The sequence below is a fragment of the Glycine max genome, chromosome 16 (assembly GCF_000004515.6).
Source record: "Glycine max cultivar Williams 82 chromosome 16, Glycine_max_v4.0, whole genome shotgun sequence".
Lineage (NCBI taxonomy): Eukaryota > Viridiplantae > Streptophyta > Magnoliopsida > Fabales > Fabaceae > Glycine > Glycine max.
In genome coordinates, this window is record NC_038252.2 from 4549610 (window position 1) to 4569971 (window position 20362).

General features: G+C 31.4%; 1 protein-coding gene across 1 annotated transcript; it reads left to right on the plus strand.

Annotated features, from left to right (window-relative positions):
* Positions 1 to 4115: 4115 nt before the first annotated feature.
* Positions 4116 to 20362, plus strand: LOC100776282 (probable alpha-mannosidase At5g13980). The gene is made up of 29 exons (XM_014768963.2): positions 4116 to 4576; positions 4694 to 4777; positions 5459 to 5547; positions 5724 to 5898; positions 6020 to 6083; positions 6214 to 6350; positions 6437 to 6508; positions 7853 to 7966; positions 8093 to 8193; positions 8298 to 8391; positions 8484 to 8651; positions 8737 to 8826; positions 11054 to 11119; positions 11233 to 11289; positions 12451 to 12670; positions 12760 to 12893; positions 13097 to 13168; positions 13487 to 13546; positions 13619 to 13690; positions 14386 to 14433; positions 14630 to 14749; positions 15487 to 15552; positions 15988 to 16100; positions 17627 to 17711; positions 18197 to 18307; positions 18431 to 18529; positions 19452 to 19499; positions 19871 to 19939; positions 20022 to 20362. The coding sequence occupies exons 1-29, from the start codon at positions 4340 to 4342 to the stop codon at positions 20244 to 20246; spliced, it is 3090 nt and encodes a 1029-aa protein (XP_014624449.1). The 5' UTR covers positions 4116 to 4339; the 3' UTR covers positions 20247 to 20362.

Genomic DNA, 20362 nt, shown 5'->3' on the forward strand with positions numbered 1-20362 from the left:
TATAAGAGTTGCACACACTAAAACTTCCTAGAAGTTTTTTGTTTTGTAAATAGTGAAATATGAGGTGCTCATACATGTTGGTCTTTTCTCCTTCTGTTAGCATTAAGCTCTAATGAATCAGTGACTTGTCACCATTTCAAAATATTTGTGCGATTCAAAGGTTTACATAACCATTTTATATTTTTCGCAAATATCAAGTTAATTATGAGTTGATACATTTTTGCATTAGTATAGTGAGGATATGGCTTAATTCACATGACTTGTGCAGAGTAAGACTGTATTAAGTGACTCTTTGCAATGCTAGAATTTTTTGCAGACCTTTTATCGAGCTATGCACTAAAAGCAATTCGTGGTGGACGACACGGTAATCGAATATTCGAGTATGAAACTTTATATGCACAAAAAGAAGATTGTCAGAACACATTTTGTAGTTTCCACGTGATATAATAAATAATAAATAATAAAGGGTTTTTGCTTGAACGCTATGGTAACCAGATTATTTAAATGAACATATTTTTATTCAATGTGATTGAAAGATACTTTCTCCGGTCTCAAAATAGTCTGAAGAAAAAAACACTTTTTTCTTGATGATATATACAAGAAAAATTTAATTAAGTTTACTTCATTTAATGCTATATATCTTAAATACTTTTCATTTAATTGAATTTTAGATTTAATGATTCATTTTTGTTTCTCATATTAAAAATTATTTTTTTAATTAAGATTAATGTAATTTAATGCAGTCAACTATGTTTTTTAGTTAGCATTAATCAATTTTGTTTTTCTTTATAATCGACGTTGGAGGGAGTAAAACTTTAGGTGCTTAAAATCATGATTCCTGACTCAGCAAAAGAAAAAAAAAATCACCCACTGTTCAGACAAGTGAGAAGCCCCACTTTGTTTTTCTCTTAAAATGAAATATCACTTGTCTTTGTCTGGCTCTGGTTCTTATCCAGTTATCAGAAAACGTAATTAATTATTAAATTAAAAAATGCAAATGGAAAATGTTTTAGTGATGATGTCAGACAAATGGAGACAATGCTAACCACCGAGGAGACTTGGTTTGATTTTGATTGAGGAAGGATAAAATATATTTTGACACACTTTTAAAACTCATTATTTGTTATTAATTAAAATTTGTGTGATTCAAGATAATATTCTTTATTTAGTATACTTATTTTTATTAACATTTTAAAATATTTTTTTTCTTTAAATTTAAACTATACCAAATATGTAAAGAAACTCTAACTCCATTAAGCAAGTATATCTGAATTGTTGTAAATTTTATGATATTTAGAAACTGAAGTAGGTACCATGAAACAGAGGCAGGCGCCTCTTTAATCCACAAAATGTTATCTTATACAACAAAATATGAGTTGTTATATTTGCCTGCTTCTACATTTCCACTTTTGCCCCCCCTCCCCCACTCACAGCTCTATAAATTTACAAAATTTTAGTATCAGCACACTTTTATTTATTTTATATCTAGTAAAAACACTCAAAACATATTAAGTGACCAAAAGTAAAGAAAATTAATTAAGCAACTTGTTTTCTTTTTTCTTATTGGCATTTGTAGTGAGTCTTCCTTATTTTATTTTTATAAATTAATTTTGCATATAACAATATTTACTGATAAAAAATAATTCAAATATATAAATGTTTGTTTTATTTTAGAATTTAATTCCACTTTTAATTGTTTTTATAGATAATTTTTGTAGATAAAAACGTATTTTGCTTTAAATTTGGAATGCTTTTAATTGGTTTCATAAATTATTTTATTTCTTTTCCTATACATTATAGAATTTCAATGTTTCAATTAAAAGCAAAAAAAAAAAAATTAATTTGCTTTTAATTTCTTATTCATATGTCACAGACTTCAAAAATTTCACCACAAACATATAAAATTGATAAACCACCTTTAAAGAAGAAAGGAATCCATAATTAATTATGATTTTTTTATTTTTATAATAATTATGATATATATATATATATATATATATATTTATTTATTAAATGAAATTTTAGATTATCATTAATGGCAAAAATTCGCCCCCCTAATACAATTTCGTGGTTCCATCCCTAATGACGTTGTCTTCAATTTTCTCCCATTAACCTGTTATACTTTTTACATAGTTTTTTTTTTAAATAGTTACTTTTATGATTCAATAGGTAATTTATTGATAAATGCGTCTTAACTATTTATTGATTAAATAGTTACTTTTATAACGACAAATATATCAAGCTTTGAATTTCTGTCTGTCACCATTGATCATTTCTAATTGTAAGCATATAGATATATTTGTCATAATAGTTTTTTGGCTTTTCATCTTCCCAACCCGCAGATAAATGTGTATCTGAAAGATGAAAAATGAAAGATTTAGTCCCAAAAGTATAAAAAGTGGAACAAATGTATCCAGATGTTAATAATATATTGTGACTAATTATTATAATTTTTGAAAAATTTATAATGACGGCACAAAATTTCAAGAGAGCTATATCACACTCGTAAGTATCTTTTTTCATTATGTAATTTTTAAGTTTCATTAACCATTGATACATGCATAAAATATTACAAATAGAAGTGAATTTTTATTACTTTGACGAATTCTTTTTACTTTTCTTCAACTACAAAAAAATCAATCCTTTAGCGATTAACTTTTGAATAAATGCTATCAACATAGGAAAAAAAGATTTTTTTTATTGTAAAACGATACGAAAATCATTGTTTATGTTTAATCAAATACTATTTATTTAATTTTTTTCTTTATAATTTTTTTATAATAAAATATGAATATTTATTAGTATATGCAATGACATCAAATTATAAATTATAATAAAAGTTTGTTGATTTTTACTTTTTTAAATCATATACAATTATTTTTTTATTGACTGATCATTTAAAAAATCATAACCTTAAAAAAAATCATTCCAAAGGAGGTAAGTGTTTTATACATATTAAAAATGTCATTGCAATTGCAATTTTCCCTAAAAATTATTCATAGACCTAATTTAACTATAATGCTTTACAATAAATATTTTGTTTACTTGAACCTTTCATCAAGCATGAGAGTGTAAAAAAAGTATTTATAATTTATAAAACGAGTATTTTTTTTTTCTTTTAAACTCAATTTAATTTACGAGTTTCTTAAAAAAATTTGTCACAGTCATTATAATTTTTTGAAATTATAAAAATTAGTCACAATTTACTATTAACATTTGAATATATTTATTGCATTTTTTATACTTTTGGAAACTAAATTTATATTTTTACATTTCACGGACGCATTTGTGGAAAAACGAAAAGTCAAAAAATACTATATGATAAATATGTTCTTATACTGACCATTAGAGATAACCATGTTGACAATTATTTTTGTGAAAAATTTGTCTTTCTATGTCACGTAGGCTATTTTGTATTTTAATCTTCCAGAGACGTATTTCTCAGCAACAAATTACAAGTTCAAAGACAAAAATGACTATTTAACCTATTTTTTTTTAAAGAGTTATTTAATAAGTTTTATGCAATAATAAAGAATGTTAAAAGAATGGAATATATCTCCTTCTTCTCATTAGAATGTTAACATTTTTTAAATATATTTATGATTATTGATTAAAATTTATTAAAAATCATCCAATTATATATAAAACTTGTGTAACCGAAAACTAATAATTTGATTATTCTTAATAATAGTTTTTTATCAATAAAAATAAAGAAGAATGTGTTTTAGATTCTTCAAAATTGGTTTTAATCTTTATATTTTAAAATAATAATTTTCGTTTTCATATTTGTAAACTACGATGAATTTTGTCTTTAATTTTATAGTTTAATTTTTTTTTCTGGATAGTTTTTTTTTAATATTTTTAATTAATAAAAAATAGAATGTAAAAAAGTTAAAATATAGGGTTTTTTGGTATAGACCAAAAGATTCCAACTCAAAATCTGTAATTAAATTACAAGGACCCCTGTGAAAATTGATCTCTGCACTTGATAATAAAATGTTGTGATTAAAATCAAATTAAATAAATATCAAGGAATTAACAGTAATACACATTTTATCCTAAACAAATACATTTAAAGTTGTGTAATATTACTTCTCTGTCATGTATTTTGGTTACATTAGCAGCGAAGTCAGATTAATAAGAGCCGATAAAACCACCTGTCTGTACTTTCATCCTTCGAACACAACACATGGAAGTGACTCTGATGAGCTTGCAGGATCACCACTGTGCATGATCACCAAGTGGAAGTTGTTCGTTCTTCCGTTTTTGGCAGACAAATTGAGAAAAAGAATACAATTTCAGCTCTTCTTTTGGTCTCTGAAACGTTTTTTTCCCCTTCATGGGTGAACACGCAATTCCTCAATGTTTTCAGCATCTAATGGCGAAAAAATTGCTCTTTTTGTTGACCCTTTTGGAAATTCTCCTTTGTGGGCAATCCAAGTTTATGGTGTACAACACTTCCCAAGGCATAGTCCCTGGGAAGCTCAATGTTCATCTGGTAGCTCACACCCACGATGATGTTGGTTGGTTGAAGACCGTTGATCAGTACTATGTTGGTTCCAACAATTCAATTCAGGTGCTTTTTTTTTTTGTTTTTTGTTTTTTCTCTTTCTTTGATTAAACTTGAGAGCGATGTGTCTGAAAATTGCAACTTGATTGACTTTTTGTTTTATTGCATTGTCACATTGCGTAGGGGGCTTGTGTGCAAAATGTCTTGGACTCCATGGTGCATGCTCTTCTGGCTGACAAGAACAGAAAATTTATCTATGTTGAGATGGTACGTTAACTTTTTTCTTTTAACCCCCTTATCTGTTGCTCTCTCGAGTTTCCTTTATTGGATTGAAGTGGTTCTGCTTGTGCCTAAAGGAGGTATAAAAGTTGGTCGTTTTGGTTCAATGTAGTGATGCTCCAATATACAATTTGAAGTTCATCATTTCCTTCTGTACTGTAGCCAATGCCTTCCTTGGCATTTTATCTTCCAAATGTGATGTTTTATATTTAACATCCCTCTTCTGCCAACAGATTAATGTTACTTCCACAGTAGCTTGATAGACCTTAGACTGTTAATACTCGTGACATTGGCAAATAGGAATATTTTAGAAAATCAGAAAAAAACTTTTGAAAATATGGGTTACTTTTAAAGCTTTTTTATAATGTTAACTATTAATGGCTCTCTCTTTAGATCAACTCGATACTGCTGTGTGATAGGGTTTACTAGCTTATGAAATTGGTTGGTGGATAAGAATATCAAGAAAGTTTGAGAGTTTGTCAAACACTAAGGCATGAACTCCATGGATATTTGAATTTCTTCTTTATACTGTAAATTTATATTTATCTCACATTTTCTGTTTTGTATTCCTACCCTGTCACTGTTATATGCTTGAACATAGCAGGTAACTATATGTTCATTTTATGTGTAGACTGTTTCTTATTAATTCTTTCACTTTGATCATTGCAGGCCTTTTTCAAGCGATGGTGGAGAGATCAAAGTGAAGCTGTTCAGGATGTAGTTAAGAAACTCGTTAGTTCGGGTCAACTAGAGTTCATGTAAATTACATTTTCTGATTAAAATTTTCACTGTGATTAAGAACTAAGTCTTCATTCATGTTTGTGAGGGTTCCAATAACTATGGACGATTGTCTCTCTCCATTTATTATATTCTTCATTTGTCATGTATTTGGGTATTGATGTTATTTCTTTCCTTTATTTTCTCCTTGTTACAGAAATGGTGCCATGGCTATGCATGATGAGGCAGTAACACATTACATAGACATGATTGATCAGACTGCACTTGGACATCAATTTCTAAAAGAGGAATTTGGTGTGACTCCCAGAATTGGTTGGCAAATTGATCCTTTCGGACATTCTGCTGTGCAGGCTTACCTGTTGGGAGCTGAAGTATGCCATAGATCTTCAAGTGACAAATCTTGTCATGACTAATGAATATATTTGGAAAAAGTTAGCTGTCAGAAGTACTAATTTCTTTGTGGGCTATCAACTGGTTCTACTTTGTATGCAGGTTGGCTTTGACTCATTTTTCTTTGGTCGGATAGATTACCAAGATAGGGCTAAGCGCAAAAAGGTGGGACCATAGTTCTTTTAACATTTCTCACAAGAAAACAATGGATTGCATATCTTCGATTTACATCAATTTTAACAAGTAATGAGCGAGTTGGTTGTCTTTGTTTTTTCATGATTGGTGTCTCTTAAAATAAATGTTTCTATTAATTATGTGGTGTATCCTTGTTGCCCTTGTGTTCTTCCAGATCTTTGCTGGAGCATTCCCAGAAAATTATGAGCCACCTTCAGGATTTTACTTTGAAGTTAATGATGCCTCACCAATAGTTCAAGTAATACTATAAGAACTTGTTAATTTTGCTATCACATGTTAACTATTTTGTTCTCTGCTCTGCTAAATTTTGCTTACTTGCTGAAGGATAACATGCAATTGTTTGATTACAATGTCCAAGATCGAGTGAATGACTTTGTTGCTGCTGCATTATTACAGGTAAGTTTAGCAAGTTTGTCTTCAAACTGTTGAAGAAGTTATATGACTTTTGTGATACAAGAACATGTTTAGAGATTAAAAACAGAATTGAGTGATTAATAGAGGGAGAGAGAGAGAGAGAGAGAGATTGAGAGTTATATACAGGGATATTCTATCCTAAATTAGTTCCTATTTACAACAGATACTCTTAGAAATTATTGAAATTCAAAGAATGAAAACAAATCTTTAGTATGTCAGAAAAATGATTACTGTCATTTTTCCTTTTGATACAATTAATACATATACACATCAGTTCATAGACCTAACTAACTGTGCCAGCTGGAACCTAAATGATACAGCTGTCTATCCAACTAAGACAGTTATAACTATCTGAACTGACAGAATGGCAGCTAAGGTTGTGTGAGAGTGTTGCCTTATAGAAATAATAAGATATTTTCATATATTCTAATTTTCAATTCACAACCAATACGAAAAATGGAAGTGCATTAGAGTTCTTTTAGTCAATGGATACGGCTCATGACACAGTTCTGTAACTATTGTAGTTTTTTATTGTTAAAAGGCACCCGATAGTGTCTACCTTAAAAAGAAGCGTATCTCTTCCAAATGATGAGCTACGGCTTGTCATTCTTAGATTATATCTTTCAAATGATGATTTTATTATTCCATAGAGCTAAAACTTTTGGATAGGACTAATGATGTTTCTTATGATATTTTAACACGGGCAGGAAAATTGTGTATTTCTGGTGACATGTTCATAGTTAAAAACAAATTTCTTATTTGGGGGCAGGGGACTATGCCTGTTATGACCATAAGTATCGTTTTTGTAAATTGTAATCATCATTTATTGACTATTGATATGTTTATGTATTAATGAGCAATTAGTAATGTGAATGCCTCTTTACAAATATTATGCATTTATGTTGCAAATATATAAATTTTTGTTAATGTTTCTTGACTTTGTCATATATTTATCTATTTTGTATCTAGGCTTCTTAGTTTCCGCTCTTTTGAGGTTATCATCTTTATATAGTGAGTGATGTTTGCTTCAGACTATCTAGTGATTTATATTGTACACTTCAATGTATTCCAATTATTTGTCTTGTGCAATGTTGGATTATAATATCAGCATGTAAATGATCTGTTAGATTTTCTTATGGTTGGTGCTTTCAAAAGATGCTTCCTGCTTCCTTTAATGACAATCCATCTCAACTACACTTATATGTTCTTAGCTTGAAACTTGAATGAGAACTTTAATTTTGCTATTGAGTTCGAAATAGAGGGAACTTTAACGGCTTTTATGCTGGATCTCATCAGAATCGTTATCCTACATTGTTTCATTTTCAGGCAAACATAACTCGAACAAATCACATAATGTGGACAATGGGAACTGATTTTAAGTATCAATATGCACATACATGGTTCCGACAGCTGGACAAGCTTATTCATTATGTAAACATGGTAACTTTCTAACATACATGAATTAATTTGATTGTGTTTTAACTCTTGATTTGACTTTATGTCTTTATTCTTGGTGTTATTATGAACTGTGTGATTGTTAAAAGTTTGTTTGATGGACAACTTTAGGATGGACGTGTCAATGCTCTGTACTCTACACCATCCATATATACTGATGCAAAATATGCTACAAATGAGTCCTGGCCAATCAAGACTGATGATTTTTTTCCGTGAGTTTAATATTTAGTTGTTGCATAATCTTTTTGCTTAATTCTTGGTTTTTTATTCCCTGTGTATGATGTTTTATCTCATGTATGCATGAAAAAAATACCAGTTATGCAGATCGAGCAAATGGTTACTGGACAGGATACTTTACCAGTAGGCCAGCTATCAAACGCTATGTCAGATTAATGAGTGGCTATTATTTGGTATGATTTGTATTTTTATAGTTTTAGTTTACAAGTTAGTCAATGTCTTCCACTGGTGTTTGGATGTTTACTTTCTACCAATAAATTATTAGGCTGCAAGACAACTAGAATTTTTTAGGGGGAGAGTGAATTCAGGGCCAAATACAGACTCATTAGCTGATGCTTTAGCAATTGCGCAACACCATGATGCAGTCACTGGCACAGAAAAGCAGCATGTGGCCAATGATTATTCTAAGCGATTGTCAATAGGCTACAAGGAGGTGTGATTTCAGCTTATCTGTCTTCAAGTAATTGTGTATAACCATTTGTTAGCATATCATCTAGTAGCATATTGCCTTTGTGCAGGCAGAGGAATTGGTTTCATCATCGCTGGCTTGCTTGGTTGAGTCACCGTTGCTTACTAGATGTCAAAATCCAGTTACAAAGTTTCAACAAGTAAAAGATCTCAAATCTTTTTAAGTTTGTGCAGTATTTTCATTACTTGCTGAAATGACCCGCTTCTTCCTTGTCTTAAAACTGTTACTCATAAGTTATAGTTGTTGATAAATTATTTCTTATCATTAATTATTTCTTGGCAAACCTGGTTTTGCTTATTTTTTTATGGATTCTATTCCTTTTTTCATCTTCACTACATAGAAGTGTCTTTATTTCTCAAGTATTCAGCATGCTATAATGTTAGCATATGTTAAAAATGTTATCATATTTCATGCATTAAGCATGTTGACTTATAAGGGAGATTTTCTTTTGATATAAGAAATATATTGAGACAAAGATAGGAATATGACAGAGGGAAAGAAGGTTAAAAAATCCTCCATAAAAAAGAGAAAAGAAAAGTATACATCAAGGACCAAAAGACATTAATGTAGTAAAGCTACCCAATTCCTTCTCATTTCTGTAAGGCTTACCCTTTCAAAATAGGCATGCATGTTACACCATGTGAAAGCCAAACACCTAATATTATCCCAAAGCAACTGCTTATCTGAATTGGTATCCTAAAAAATGCGAGAGCTTAGCTCCACCCAAATTTAGCAAATATTGCAGTGTGTCACAAACGTTGGGTTATTTACTTCTTCCAAAAACTACTAAAACTGGTCAGTAAGAATTGGTCCAAGGACTTAGGACTCACGAAACATTCTCTAAATCCAAACAAAGAATTCCATGAAGCAGTAGCAGCAGAACAGTGCAAGAAGTGAAGAACAAATTCTGAGCTTCCATCATCATAACACACAAGGGAAATTGCCTTAAGTGGCCTACACTTTTGTAGCTTGTCATTGTGTTAGAAACTGGATCAGAACACTCTGAACTAGCATAAATTTGCTGCTTAATTCTTCAATTTATGATGGTACCAATAGATCGCTGTACCAGAACAGCAGAATTACAGAAATGAAAGTAAAAAAGGGTGTTTGAGAGACCCTGCACTCTCCCTTACCGACTTCTACTCTTTTTCTGACTTTTTTTCATCTCCCTAACTCCTTTCTTATAGTTATATGGGTCAACTTCCTTTCTTGATTCCCTTTTATTTCTTTACATAAATTACTCAATTATTTCCTTATATAAATCACTTGATTCCCCTTGATTGCTGGACGTGCAATCTGTTACATTAATCATTCAATTCTATGTAATTCCCCGTCTGCCATTTCCTAATATAGACTCTATTAATAGATGGTTTCCTAACACATTGGTATTTATTCTTTAAAGCACAGATGTACAAATAAAATAATTAGGTTTAGTTTAGATAAACTTCTTAACAAGCACTTATTGGAAGAGAAAATAAGGAGGTAAATTCACTCAAACTTCTACATTAGTTAAAATCAAGTTAAGCATCTCAATCCTTGAAGAAGTTAGATCAGAGAGTTTCTAAAAAATTGAAAAGCATAAGTTGATTTTAACATATGAAAAAAGTTGGATTTATTTTACCTCCTTATTTTCTTCTCTTATAAGTGCTTGTTGCGGAATTGATTTAAACTGGGCCTTAACCTAGGAGTTAAGAATTGAAAATATGATTTGCCCAAAACCACCCCAGAAGGATTAAGAAACCAAATTCTTTTAATTTGATTGAAGGACAAATGACTCGGAAGAACCTTCAATTCAGAGGATTCTTTCAAATCTTGAATTCTAAAAATCCCTAGAAACAACAGGATCTCGAATACTAAAAATCTTTGATATAAGTGTTGTTTAAGGTGGATAGATAAAAAATAAAATTGTTGTTCAAGGTAGATAGATGAAAAGGTCAAGGGGCAGCTAAATTAAAAATGGATTCTCCTACTGGACAGTGACATGAGTGACATTACCTTCTTGCTCGGAAAGAAAATCGTCAAAAGGTGGCATAACTAATCACAACAAAAGTAATTTCTTTTCCAGCAATTTTCTTGTATGTGTTGTTATATACAGTTTGTCCATCCAATCTTTTCTCTTGTATTTTGATATAGTCCAATTAGTCTTATTATACAACAAAATTAAAGCTTTATGTTCCTTCTCTCTCTCTAGAAGATTATAATGATTAGAGCTTAGATATGATAGTTAACACCTGTATGTTCCAAAGGAATATAAAGAATGTTGTAAAATTAGCATTTAATTTGGATATTGATAATTTTTTATCATTATATCCAAGTTCAAGCTGTAGAGTATTTTGATATTTGTTTTTCCTTTTCATATTTTACAGTGTCCACTTTTGAACATAAGTTACTGTCCTGCATCAGAAGTTGATCTGGTTCAAGGAAAGAATTTGGTAAAAATATTTATTTCATCTCATATTTTGTCCTTCTTTCCTCACTCCTCAGTGTTATTGTTTTATATTTAATTTTTAAATTATATCTTCTTGCGATCTTTTTCTATACTTAGGTTATTGTAGTTTACAACTCTCTAGGTTGGAGGAGGAATGAAGTGATTCGGATTCCGGTGAGTGATGTCAATATAATATTTCTTGGTTGTTGTAAATTCAATATATGGTGGTGCTGAGAGCATTTGAAACTGATATACTGAAAATTATCATAATCTTTATCTATTTGATTCTTTCAGTGGTCTTCATTCATGAACTATTAGTATGTCTTCTTCAATATGATGTTAAAGATTATTTGGCATTGGCAGGGATGGATCCAGAAATCTATCGAATTGGGGGATTAATTTTTCTTTCTTTCTTTATAATTGTTTAAATGAGGGATTAATTTTTCTTTCTTTATAATTGTTTAAATGGGGGATTAATTTTTCTTTCTTTCTTTATAATTGTTTAAATGTTTAACTTCTAATAAATAATCATTTAAAAAACATTTCCTATTTTATACATAAAATTAAAACTAATTTTTATTTTAAATGATAATAACCTCAATTATTACTGTAATAACAACAAACAAAACTAGTTTTACACAATTTTACACCAACAACAAACACTATAATCTTATCCACTACAATAATAACAACAAACACAACTAGTTTTACACAATTTTATACTAAATAACCTCAGCCATTATTATAATAACAACATACACTATTAGTTTTATATAATGTTACACTAACCAACTTAAAAATATATATTTATATACATAAGGAGTTCTGCCTGCCCATCTCTAACTCCATCCATGGGCATTGGTATTATTTACTTCTTATAGTCTACTGAAATAAATGTAGACTTGTTAGGAACCAAGAATTCAAATGAGAAAGAAAAGAAAGGATTTTATTGACTAGTAAGAAAAGAACAGAAAATAAGAGAGAAAACTCTACTCCAAGGGTTTCCCCTTCACAAAGGATTTTTCCTTTCACAAAGAGTTAATGCTCAATCTACAAATGATAAGATCCCCTTCTATCCTATCCTTCTTCTCCTATTTATATCTAATAAACACCTCTAACTAACTAATCAATATCCTAATTGTAGTAACTAACTCATTATTTGTCTAACCATCTTAACTAACTTTCCCTTCTCCTTATATCCTAACAAGACTGTAGTATTTGCATAGACAGACCTGTAACTTATGATCTATTTAACTATGATAGTGCTTGCTCCTTGTGTGTTTGTGTATAGATAGATGCAAGTAATATATCTTTTGGTGTTGCAAACATCTTCAGGTTATTGAGGCCAATGTTAGAGTTCATGACTCTAATGGTATAGAAATAGAATCTCAACTTCTTCCTCAGGCTGAGAAATATGTAGACTTAAGAAATTACTACGTGAAGGCATATCTAGGACAAACTCCACCCAAGGCACCTAAGTACTGGCTTGCATTTACAGTTTCTGTACCGCCACTTGGTTTTAGCACATACACTGTCTCAACTGCCAAAAGGACAGGTTCAGTTATAGATTGCTTTACTATTTAATTTGAAGAGTTTATTTATTCCATGCTCATAACAAATAAAATAATTTCTGCTTGTTTTCAGGGTCCACAAGATCATCAGTAGATATATATAAGAGTAGTGAAAAGTCTAAATTTGATGTTGGTCAAGGAAATTTGAAGCTTACATTTTCTATGGATCAAGAGAAGTGTACCAATTATGTTAATATAAGAAACCTGGTTTGTGAGACTTCACTTTGCAGATGGTTCCCTTTTAATTAGAAACCTTTTATGTGTCTAATCATGCCTGTGTATTTGTGATGTTCTCTTTCCTCTTTTCATGATTTAATATATTCTTTAGCTTTGAATTTTAAATGGTTGGATAGAAAAATGATAAGCAAAGAAGTATAACTCGATTAACCCTGTTATTTTTTACATGGAAGGTCGAGGAACAGGTTGAACTAAGTTACCTATACTATTCTGGATACAATGGAACTAATCAAAAAGATCCACAGGTAGATGGATATTTTTACTGTAGATACAAATATGTGGATTAAATATGATTTTAGTCCTTGTAAATATAAAAATGTTTACTATTAGTTCCTAAAAAAATTGTCTTCTTTTGGTCCCTTGTTTATGGAAATAGACCATACATGACACATTTCCATAAATGAGGGACCAAAAAGAGACTTGTTTTTAGGAACTAAAAGTGAAGGTTATCCTATTTGCAAAGACTATAGTAAAAACATATTTATCCCCCAGCATGTTATTCATTTTTTAAGTCTCCTGGTATCCTACTTTGATATAACTTTGCAATTTAATTTCCCTCACAGAATTCTGGGGCCTATATCTTCCGTCCAAATGGCACACATCCCATAAACCATGAAAAAAAGGTTTGAAATTCTTTCTGATATATAATATCCCAACAAACAAATTCCCATAACAACTTTCACTTTAATTTTCAGGTTCCATTGACTGTTTTGCATGGACCTGTGCTAGATGAAGTGCACCAACAAATCAATCCATGGATATATCAGGTGTTTTGCTTGTTACATCTTTAACAGCATCTTCATATTACTTTCTTATTAATTAACTTCTTTCCTATTTAGCAATATGAAATTTCCATTTCATAATTAATTGAATAAAATGTGTAGTGTAAAAGGGAAGACATGAATTGCATGTTACCTTCTTGACAATCTTAATATGATAAATTTTCATTGGCTTATATATCATTTTTAGTCCAATAGATTAACAATATAGTTGATTTTAGTATAGTCTTCCCTCTAAATGATAATTATGGCTTCACCTTATAGTTTAAATTTTAGATGGAACAGTTCTTGACACTTGATATTATGCAAATTACTTCAATGTTTTTTTTACTAGAAGTAATCAAAGCTTTAGGGAGGTGCACTTAGTGCCATCCTGATAATTATTTCAGAGTATGCAATTTTGCAAAATAATAATTGAATGTTGTCATACATAGCCTGGAGGAAGTCTTGCCTGTCAGCCCAGATGCTTAGAAAAATAATTTTCCCCACTTCATGAACGAGGTCTAGCAAAGTGAAACCAAACCCCATTATCAGTATCTGTTCAACTCCAGTTTGTATTTGTCCCAGCTCCAATTTTTTTTTCCATAATGATAACAATTATAGTAATAGATAATTAGGAATAAGACTTTTTACCCTCTTCTTATCTAACATTAGAAATTAATGTGCTTCAAATATGTTTGTAGATTACCAGACTATACAAAGGAAAGGAGCATGTTGAAGTGGAGTTTATTGTAAGCTTTTAAATAATTGTTTTTATATTTACATTGTGTCATTCTCCTACGTGGTATAAGCTGCCTATGACTGTTTGATTTTCCTTTGTTGGTGTTTCTTGTTACATTGTGGTAAATATTGAGATATATTTCATATAAGGATTTCATGTAGAACATGTTGGAAACTTATTTGAACTTATGGTATTTGGAATATCAGGTTGGCCCTATACCAATTGAAGATGGAATTGGCAAAGAAGTTGCCACTCGGATTTCAACTACTATGGAAACCAACAACATGTTTTACACGGATTCTAATGGACGTGATTTTATCAAAAGGGTATGCAGCTCAGATTAAGTTCCATATAATACCACATCTAAATAGTTTGGATCATCCATAGGTTTTGGCACTAGATGACTAGAAGCTACCTTTCATAACTTTCATTATTGTCTTTTGTTGAAATTATTGGGTTTAAGGTGTAGAGAGAGGGAAAGGAGAAAACCAAGTTTGAATGCAATAGAACTGATATTGACCGTATATAATATATATATATAGTGATAAAAGGCCTATAGCACTCACTCCTATTGATACTAATGATCCTAATTAAATAAGGAAACAAATCATAAAATATTACAAAACATGGAAACTAAAACTAATCCTTAGAGATAATTTCTAAAGATATTATTAAAAAATTCTAAGATATAATATTGATATTAGGATACTCTGCTAGATGACCCTTAATTACAAGGGTCTATGAGAGGAGATATCAGGAGGGCCAGCAGGAAGTAAAATAACTAACTGTTATTGATAGAATTGAAATTGACTTGATATGATATGCTCTTAGATTAGATGTAATATTGATATTATAAGATATTCCAATTTCCAACATCTTTCTATTTCCAGATGCTGGGTTTTGTTGCCAAAAGATACTTCTTTCATGGAAGTAAAGAAATGGAAACAACTCATCTTTTGATTTGATCATAAAATTTGTTGATGGTATAAAAGTATCTGCAAACATCATCCATTTTCTTTTTCTTCGGGTGTAACTTAAATTTATGGAGTTCATCCCACTGCAGATACGAGACTACAGAACAGACTGGGACCTAGAAGTGAACCAACCTGCTGCTGGAAATTATTACCCTGTATGTGAACTTTTATGCAACATTTCTGTCATTCATCTTCAGTGTTCATGACCTAATTTCCCCCTCTTACTTGCCTGGGGGGGGAGGGGCTGTTATTGCTGAAACTGTTATGCTTGCTAACTGTTGGTTATTCTTGTATGATAAAATATGCAACTTCTAATAATAAACTGCATTTTTCAAATCGAAATCGTTCATTTTCATGAGCTTGTTAAGCTTGACATATGCAAATCTTCTTCTTTTACCTGTGTTCTTTTCGTTTCAATGAGAAAAAGAAGTTCTTTTTTTGGTCAGTGGAGGTTTTGGATTTCAGCAAATGTATGCCCAATCCCACTTTATAATTGAGACAGCTTGCTTTTTGGCACAAGCACTTCATAAATTCAACAAGAAGTTATATCCAACCTTCAGGTTCACAATATTATTTATTTTATCCTCCAGATTAATCTTGGGATATACACAGAGGATAATAAAACAGAATTCTCAGTTTTGGTGGATAGAGCTATTGGAGGATCCAGCTTACAAGATGGACAAATAGAGCTGATGGTTCACAGGTATGTGTTATTCTTCATGGTGATTTAAATAGATTGCGATCGTACTGGAGTTACTTGAAATATAATTGAATTACTCATGTTTTAGAAGTTAGCATTACTTTGTTGCTTGGAAATGTGGTCTTTTTGCATCTATGCTGAAGTGTGTTAGCTTACAGAAGGGAACAAAAGCTTTTAATCATTAAAAAGTTTTGGAAGAAAGGAGGGGAAGATTTCTGAGATGTACAATTTAGGCAGCAATTTGGTATTTTAGTGCATCATATTGCAAAGTTTTTTAGGGAACTTATCTGCTTCAGCATTTACAGTGGGAATTTTAGCAGTGTCTTCATCATCAATAATCATTTTAGTGGTGGGGGATGAATTGCTTAATTCGCATCATGCTCTCCATTTTTGCACACTAGAGTTTGGATTTCTGCTTTCAGAGTGGATAGGATTAACCTGTCAATTAAAATTTTGCACTTAACAGTTTTAATTGTTTGCTTACTTCAAGGCTCACAAATGAACAGCTGTTACAAAAAAGCTCCACTGGCCTATCAGGCCATCATGGACCTGACATGACTTTTTTCTGCTGTGAAGTTTTCACCAGAACTGTGAAAGCATTCCTTGGTGCTAAAATCAATATTTTTTTGTCATTTAGCCCATTTTTCGTCTGATGAATAAATGATGCTGTTCTTACTAGTTTTATCTTCTTGCCATCATTAGTTTGTTTACTTATTTTTTAATTGTGGGATACATTTCTTATTAACGTGCTATATAGATTTTTAGGTTTTCTTTAAGACTTTTTTGATGAAATAATGATATTAAATTATTGATATTTATAAATGAAATATGCAATCAATTTAAAGTATTTTGCATTTAAATGAACAAAAAATGTATCCATCATGGTATGGTATGCTATTTTTACAAGAGAAATGCTAGCAACACACTCTTTTGAACACACTATCTCTCATTAGTTGAAATTTATTGAAAATTACAAAATTTGGTGGGTCCCCCACCTTATTCAATGAACCTCTCTCTCTCTCTCTCTCTCCTAATTTGGTACTTTTCAATAAATTTTAACTGGATGAGTGCTATGAACACACTGTCTCTAATTGGTTAAATTATATCGAAAACTGCAAACTAGGATAGAGAATCATTAAATGAGATGTGGGAGCTACAAAATTAGAGAGAGTGTATGTTTGAGGGAGTGTGTTCCTAGCATTTCTCTTTTAACCAATAAGAAAGAGTGTGTTAGATACAATGTGTTAGACAGTTAGAGTGTGTTCCTAATACTCATCTTTTTACAATTTGAAGTTTTTATGAATTTGCTCCTGCAACAGTCTTATGTATTAGTAACTTAGAGAAGGGGATGGGGGTCTTTTAATTGGGGACGTGCAATGGTAAAGAGGCTCCTCATTGCTTTAATTGCTTCCACCACCTTCCACTATCTTGTTTTGTGGGTGTCTATTTTCACTCTTCTGTTCTGTTAATGTATTTTTATTTCATTTTAAAAGGGTTAACAAACTTTATTTCTTCTCTGTCACCAACAGGAGATTACTACTTGATGATTCAAGAGGTGTTGATGAGGCTCTAAATGAAACAGATTGTGTCGGTGATGATTGCAGGGGTCTAACTGTAAGAATTTCTTCCATACTTTTAAAATAATTTAGTTGCTACCTTTGTTTTTATTTTTTTATTGAGGTTAGATGTTTATTTTGGTTATCTATTCTCACTTGATCAACTAACAATTGCTCTCAAATGGGTCTTAATGCTGATGGCAGAAAAAGATTTGATGAATCAATGTCAATCCATTTTAGCCGAAGCTGACGAAAGTGTCAATGTCATAATTTGGCATTTTGTAATGTTTTATTGATATATAACTGAGAAGGAAAATAGCCAATTTTAAATTGCAGTGAGGTTTTGAAAAGAAGGATTTATTTCCAATGTTTCCAATAAATTATGCCAACCAAAATTTTATGGCGGTGTGCAGTTTTTGCTGTTAGTGTATTTGGTCGGAGCAATATGCCTGCATTGTTGCTTATATTTATGTGTGGAAAATGTAACTTCTGTGTGATTTAGATTTTGGCAATTTGGAATACGTAACTCAACCTATTTTGTAGGTCCAAGGTAAATTTTACTACAGAATAGACCCCTTGGGTGAGGGCGCTAAGTGGCGTCGTACTTTTGGCCAGGAAATATATTCTCCACTTCTGTTAGCCTTTGCTGAAAAGGTGAAATTCAATACTGGAAAAGAAAAATAGTTCTTGGACATATATCTACCTTTTATTTGATAAACTTTTAATATTTATAATTATATTATGTATCAGTCACTAAAGGTCTATTTGACTCTGCAGGATGATAAAGATGACTGGATGAATTCCCGTGTATTAACATTTTCAGGAATTGATTCTTCTTATGCATTACCTGATAATATTGCTATTATAACATTACAGGTATGTGTCTTTAGCTTAAAGGGATTCCCTTATCCCCAATTGTATTTGTTATGGGGATTAACCAGGCGTTGGACATAATAGGTTGGGTTTTGGAAACTTGTGCTGACGTACAGTAAGAGACCGGCATATGCGGAACCAACAGTCTGGGCTATGTAACACAAATAGTAGATAACACGTGGCATAACTGCCCTTCCCGTCAAAAAGCCTTTTAGCCACCCTATAAATATTGTAACCAGGCACAAATAAGGAGCTCTGATTGATAATGAACTACTCTCTCTCTCTCTCTCTCTCTCTCACTAAACTCTCCCTCACTTCTCTCCTGCTTGATCACGCTTTCCACATTCCAGTGATAAACACCATAACAGTATTAGTTTATTATTAACAAGAGGCAATTGCTTTTGGCCAACAATAACAAGTGACAATTACATGGCCAATACAATGATGGTATAGAAAAACTTGTTTTATTTGTTTGTTATGTGTGAGAAAGTGCACATATGTTAAGACATCAAGATCAAAGGAAGGGTTGAGAGTGAGAAAAAGAGATAGAGAGAGAAGATTAAAGAACACCCAAAGGTTTTCCAAGGGAGGGATTCCCCTTGTCAACTGTGAAACAGTTTTATTACAATCGCCAAAAAGAATCTCTATTCCTGGATACAATTGTATTTATATGCCTTTCACCCTACAGGTACTTCTAACCACCAACGGTTATAACTAATCCAATACACTTTACTGATATAACCGATAGCTACTAATTGGTATAGTCAATCTTCCACCCACTGCTATATTACCCCATTTACTCAATGGTGTCTCTTTTAGAGTGGACCTTCAATTTTGGAACCTCTTGGTTCCTAACAAAATATGCACTCTGTTATGTAGAAATTTTTTTATCTTGTAATTATATTTATTTTCTTGGACTTTTCAGGAACTTGATGATGGGACAGTTCTGCTTCGGTTAGCACATCTATATGAGGTGTCCACTTCATTCTTATGTAGTATTTTTCACATGTGATTTTCCTTGACTTAACAGATTTGATGATTTTGTACCATTTCTCTTTTTTGTATGTTCCTTTGATGATTTTGCTAGAATGAAGTATAAGCCTTGGCCCTGAAAAATAATGCACCAATTAATAAATGAAGGAAATGCATTTTTTTTCCTTCTAAAAACATAATTGCAGTTTTGTTGGAATAAATCAGTGAACCTATAAGGGTTGGGGAAAAGCAAAATCATTTTCAAACTTGCACAAGTTTACAGAGATGGATTCCTGCCATTGTGAACCTATAAGGGTTGGGTTTGCTTCTTGTTTTACTCCCTCATTTTCTTAGCTGATAAAATTTATGCAGATTGAAGAAGACAAAGATCTCTCTGTAATTGCAACTGTGGAGCTGAAAAAGCTCTTGCCTGGGAGGAAGGTAAAAAGTGATAGGTTTCATGGAATTTTTTTTCTAACTTTTTTAGCGTGTTTTCTAACTTAAGTGCTTTCCTTGAAATTAGATCAAGGAGGTGAAGGAGATGAGTTTATCTGCCAATCAAGAAAGGACAGAGATGGAGAAGAAAAGACTTGCTTGGAAAGTAGAAGGCTCTTCTGGAAGTAAGCAAGTTTCAAGGGGAGGGCCAGTTGATCCAAAAGAGCTAAACGTGGAGCTTGCTCCTATGGAAATTCGCACTTTTATCCTTGACTTTGATGATGTGTCTAACCAACTTTTTGATGCATTGTAGAACAAAATCATTTCTTCTAGTCCTTGCTTCTGAACAAGCATATTGGTATATGACAAGTTCAGCTATATGATAACCTCTCATAAATTACGTTTCAAATAGTAGAATGTTTTGCTTAA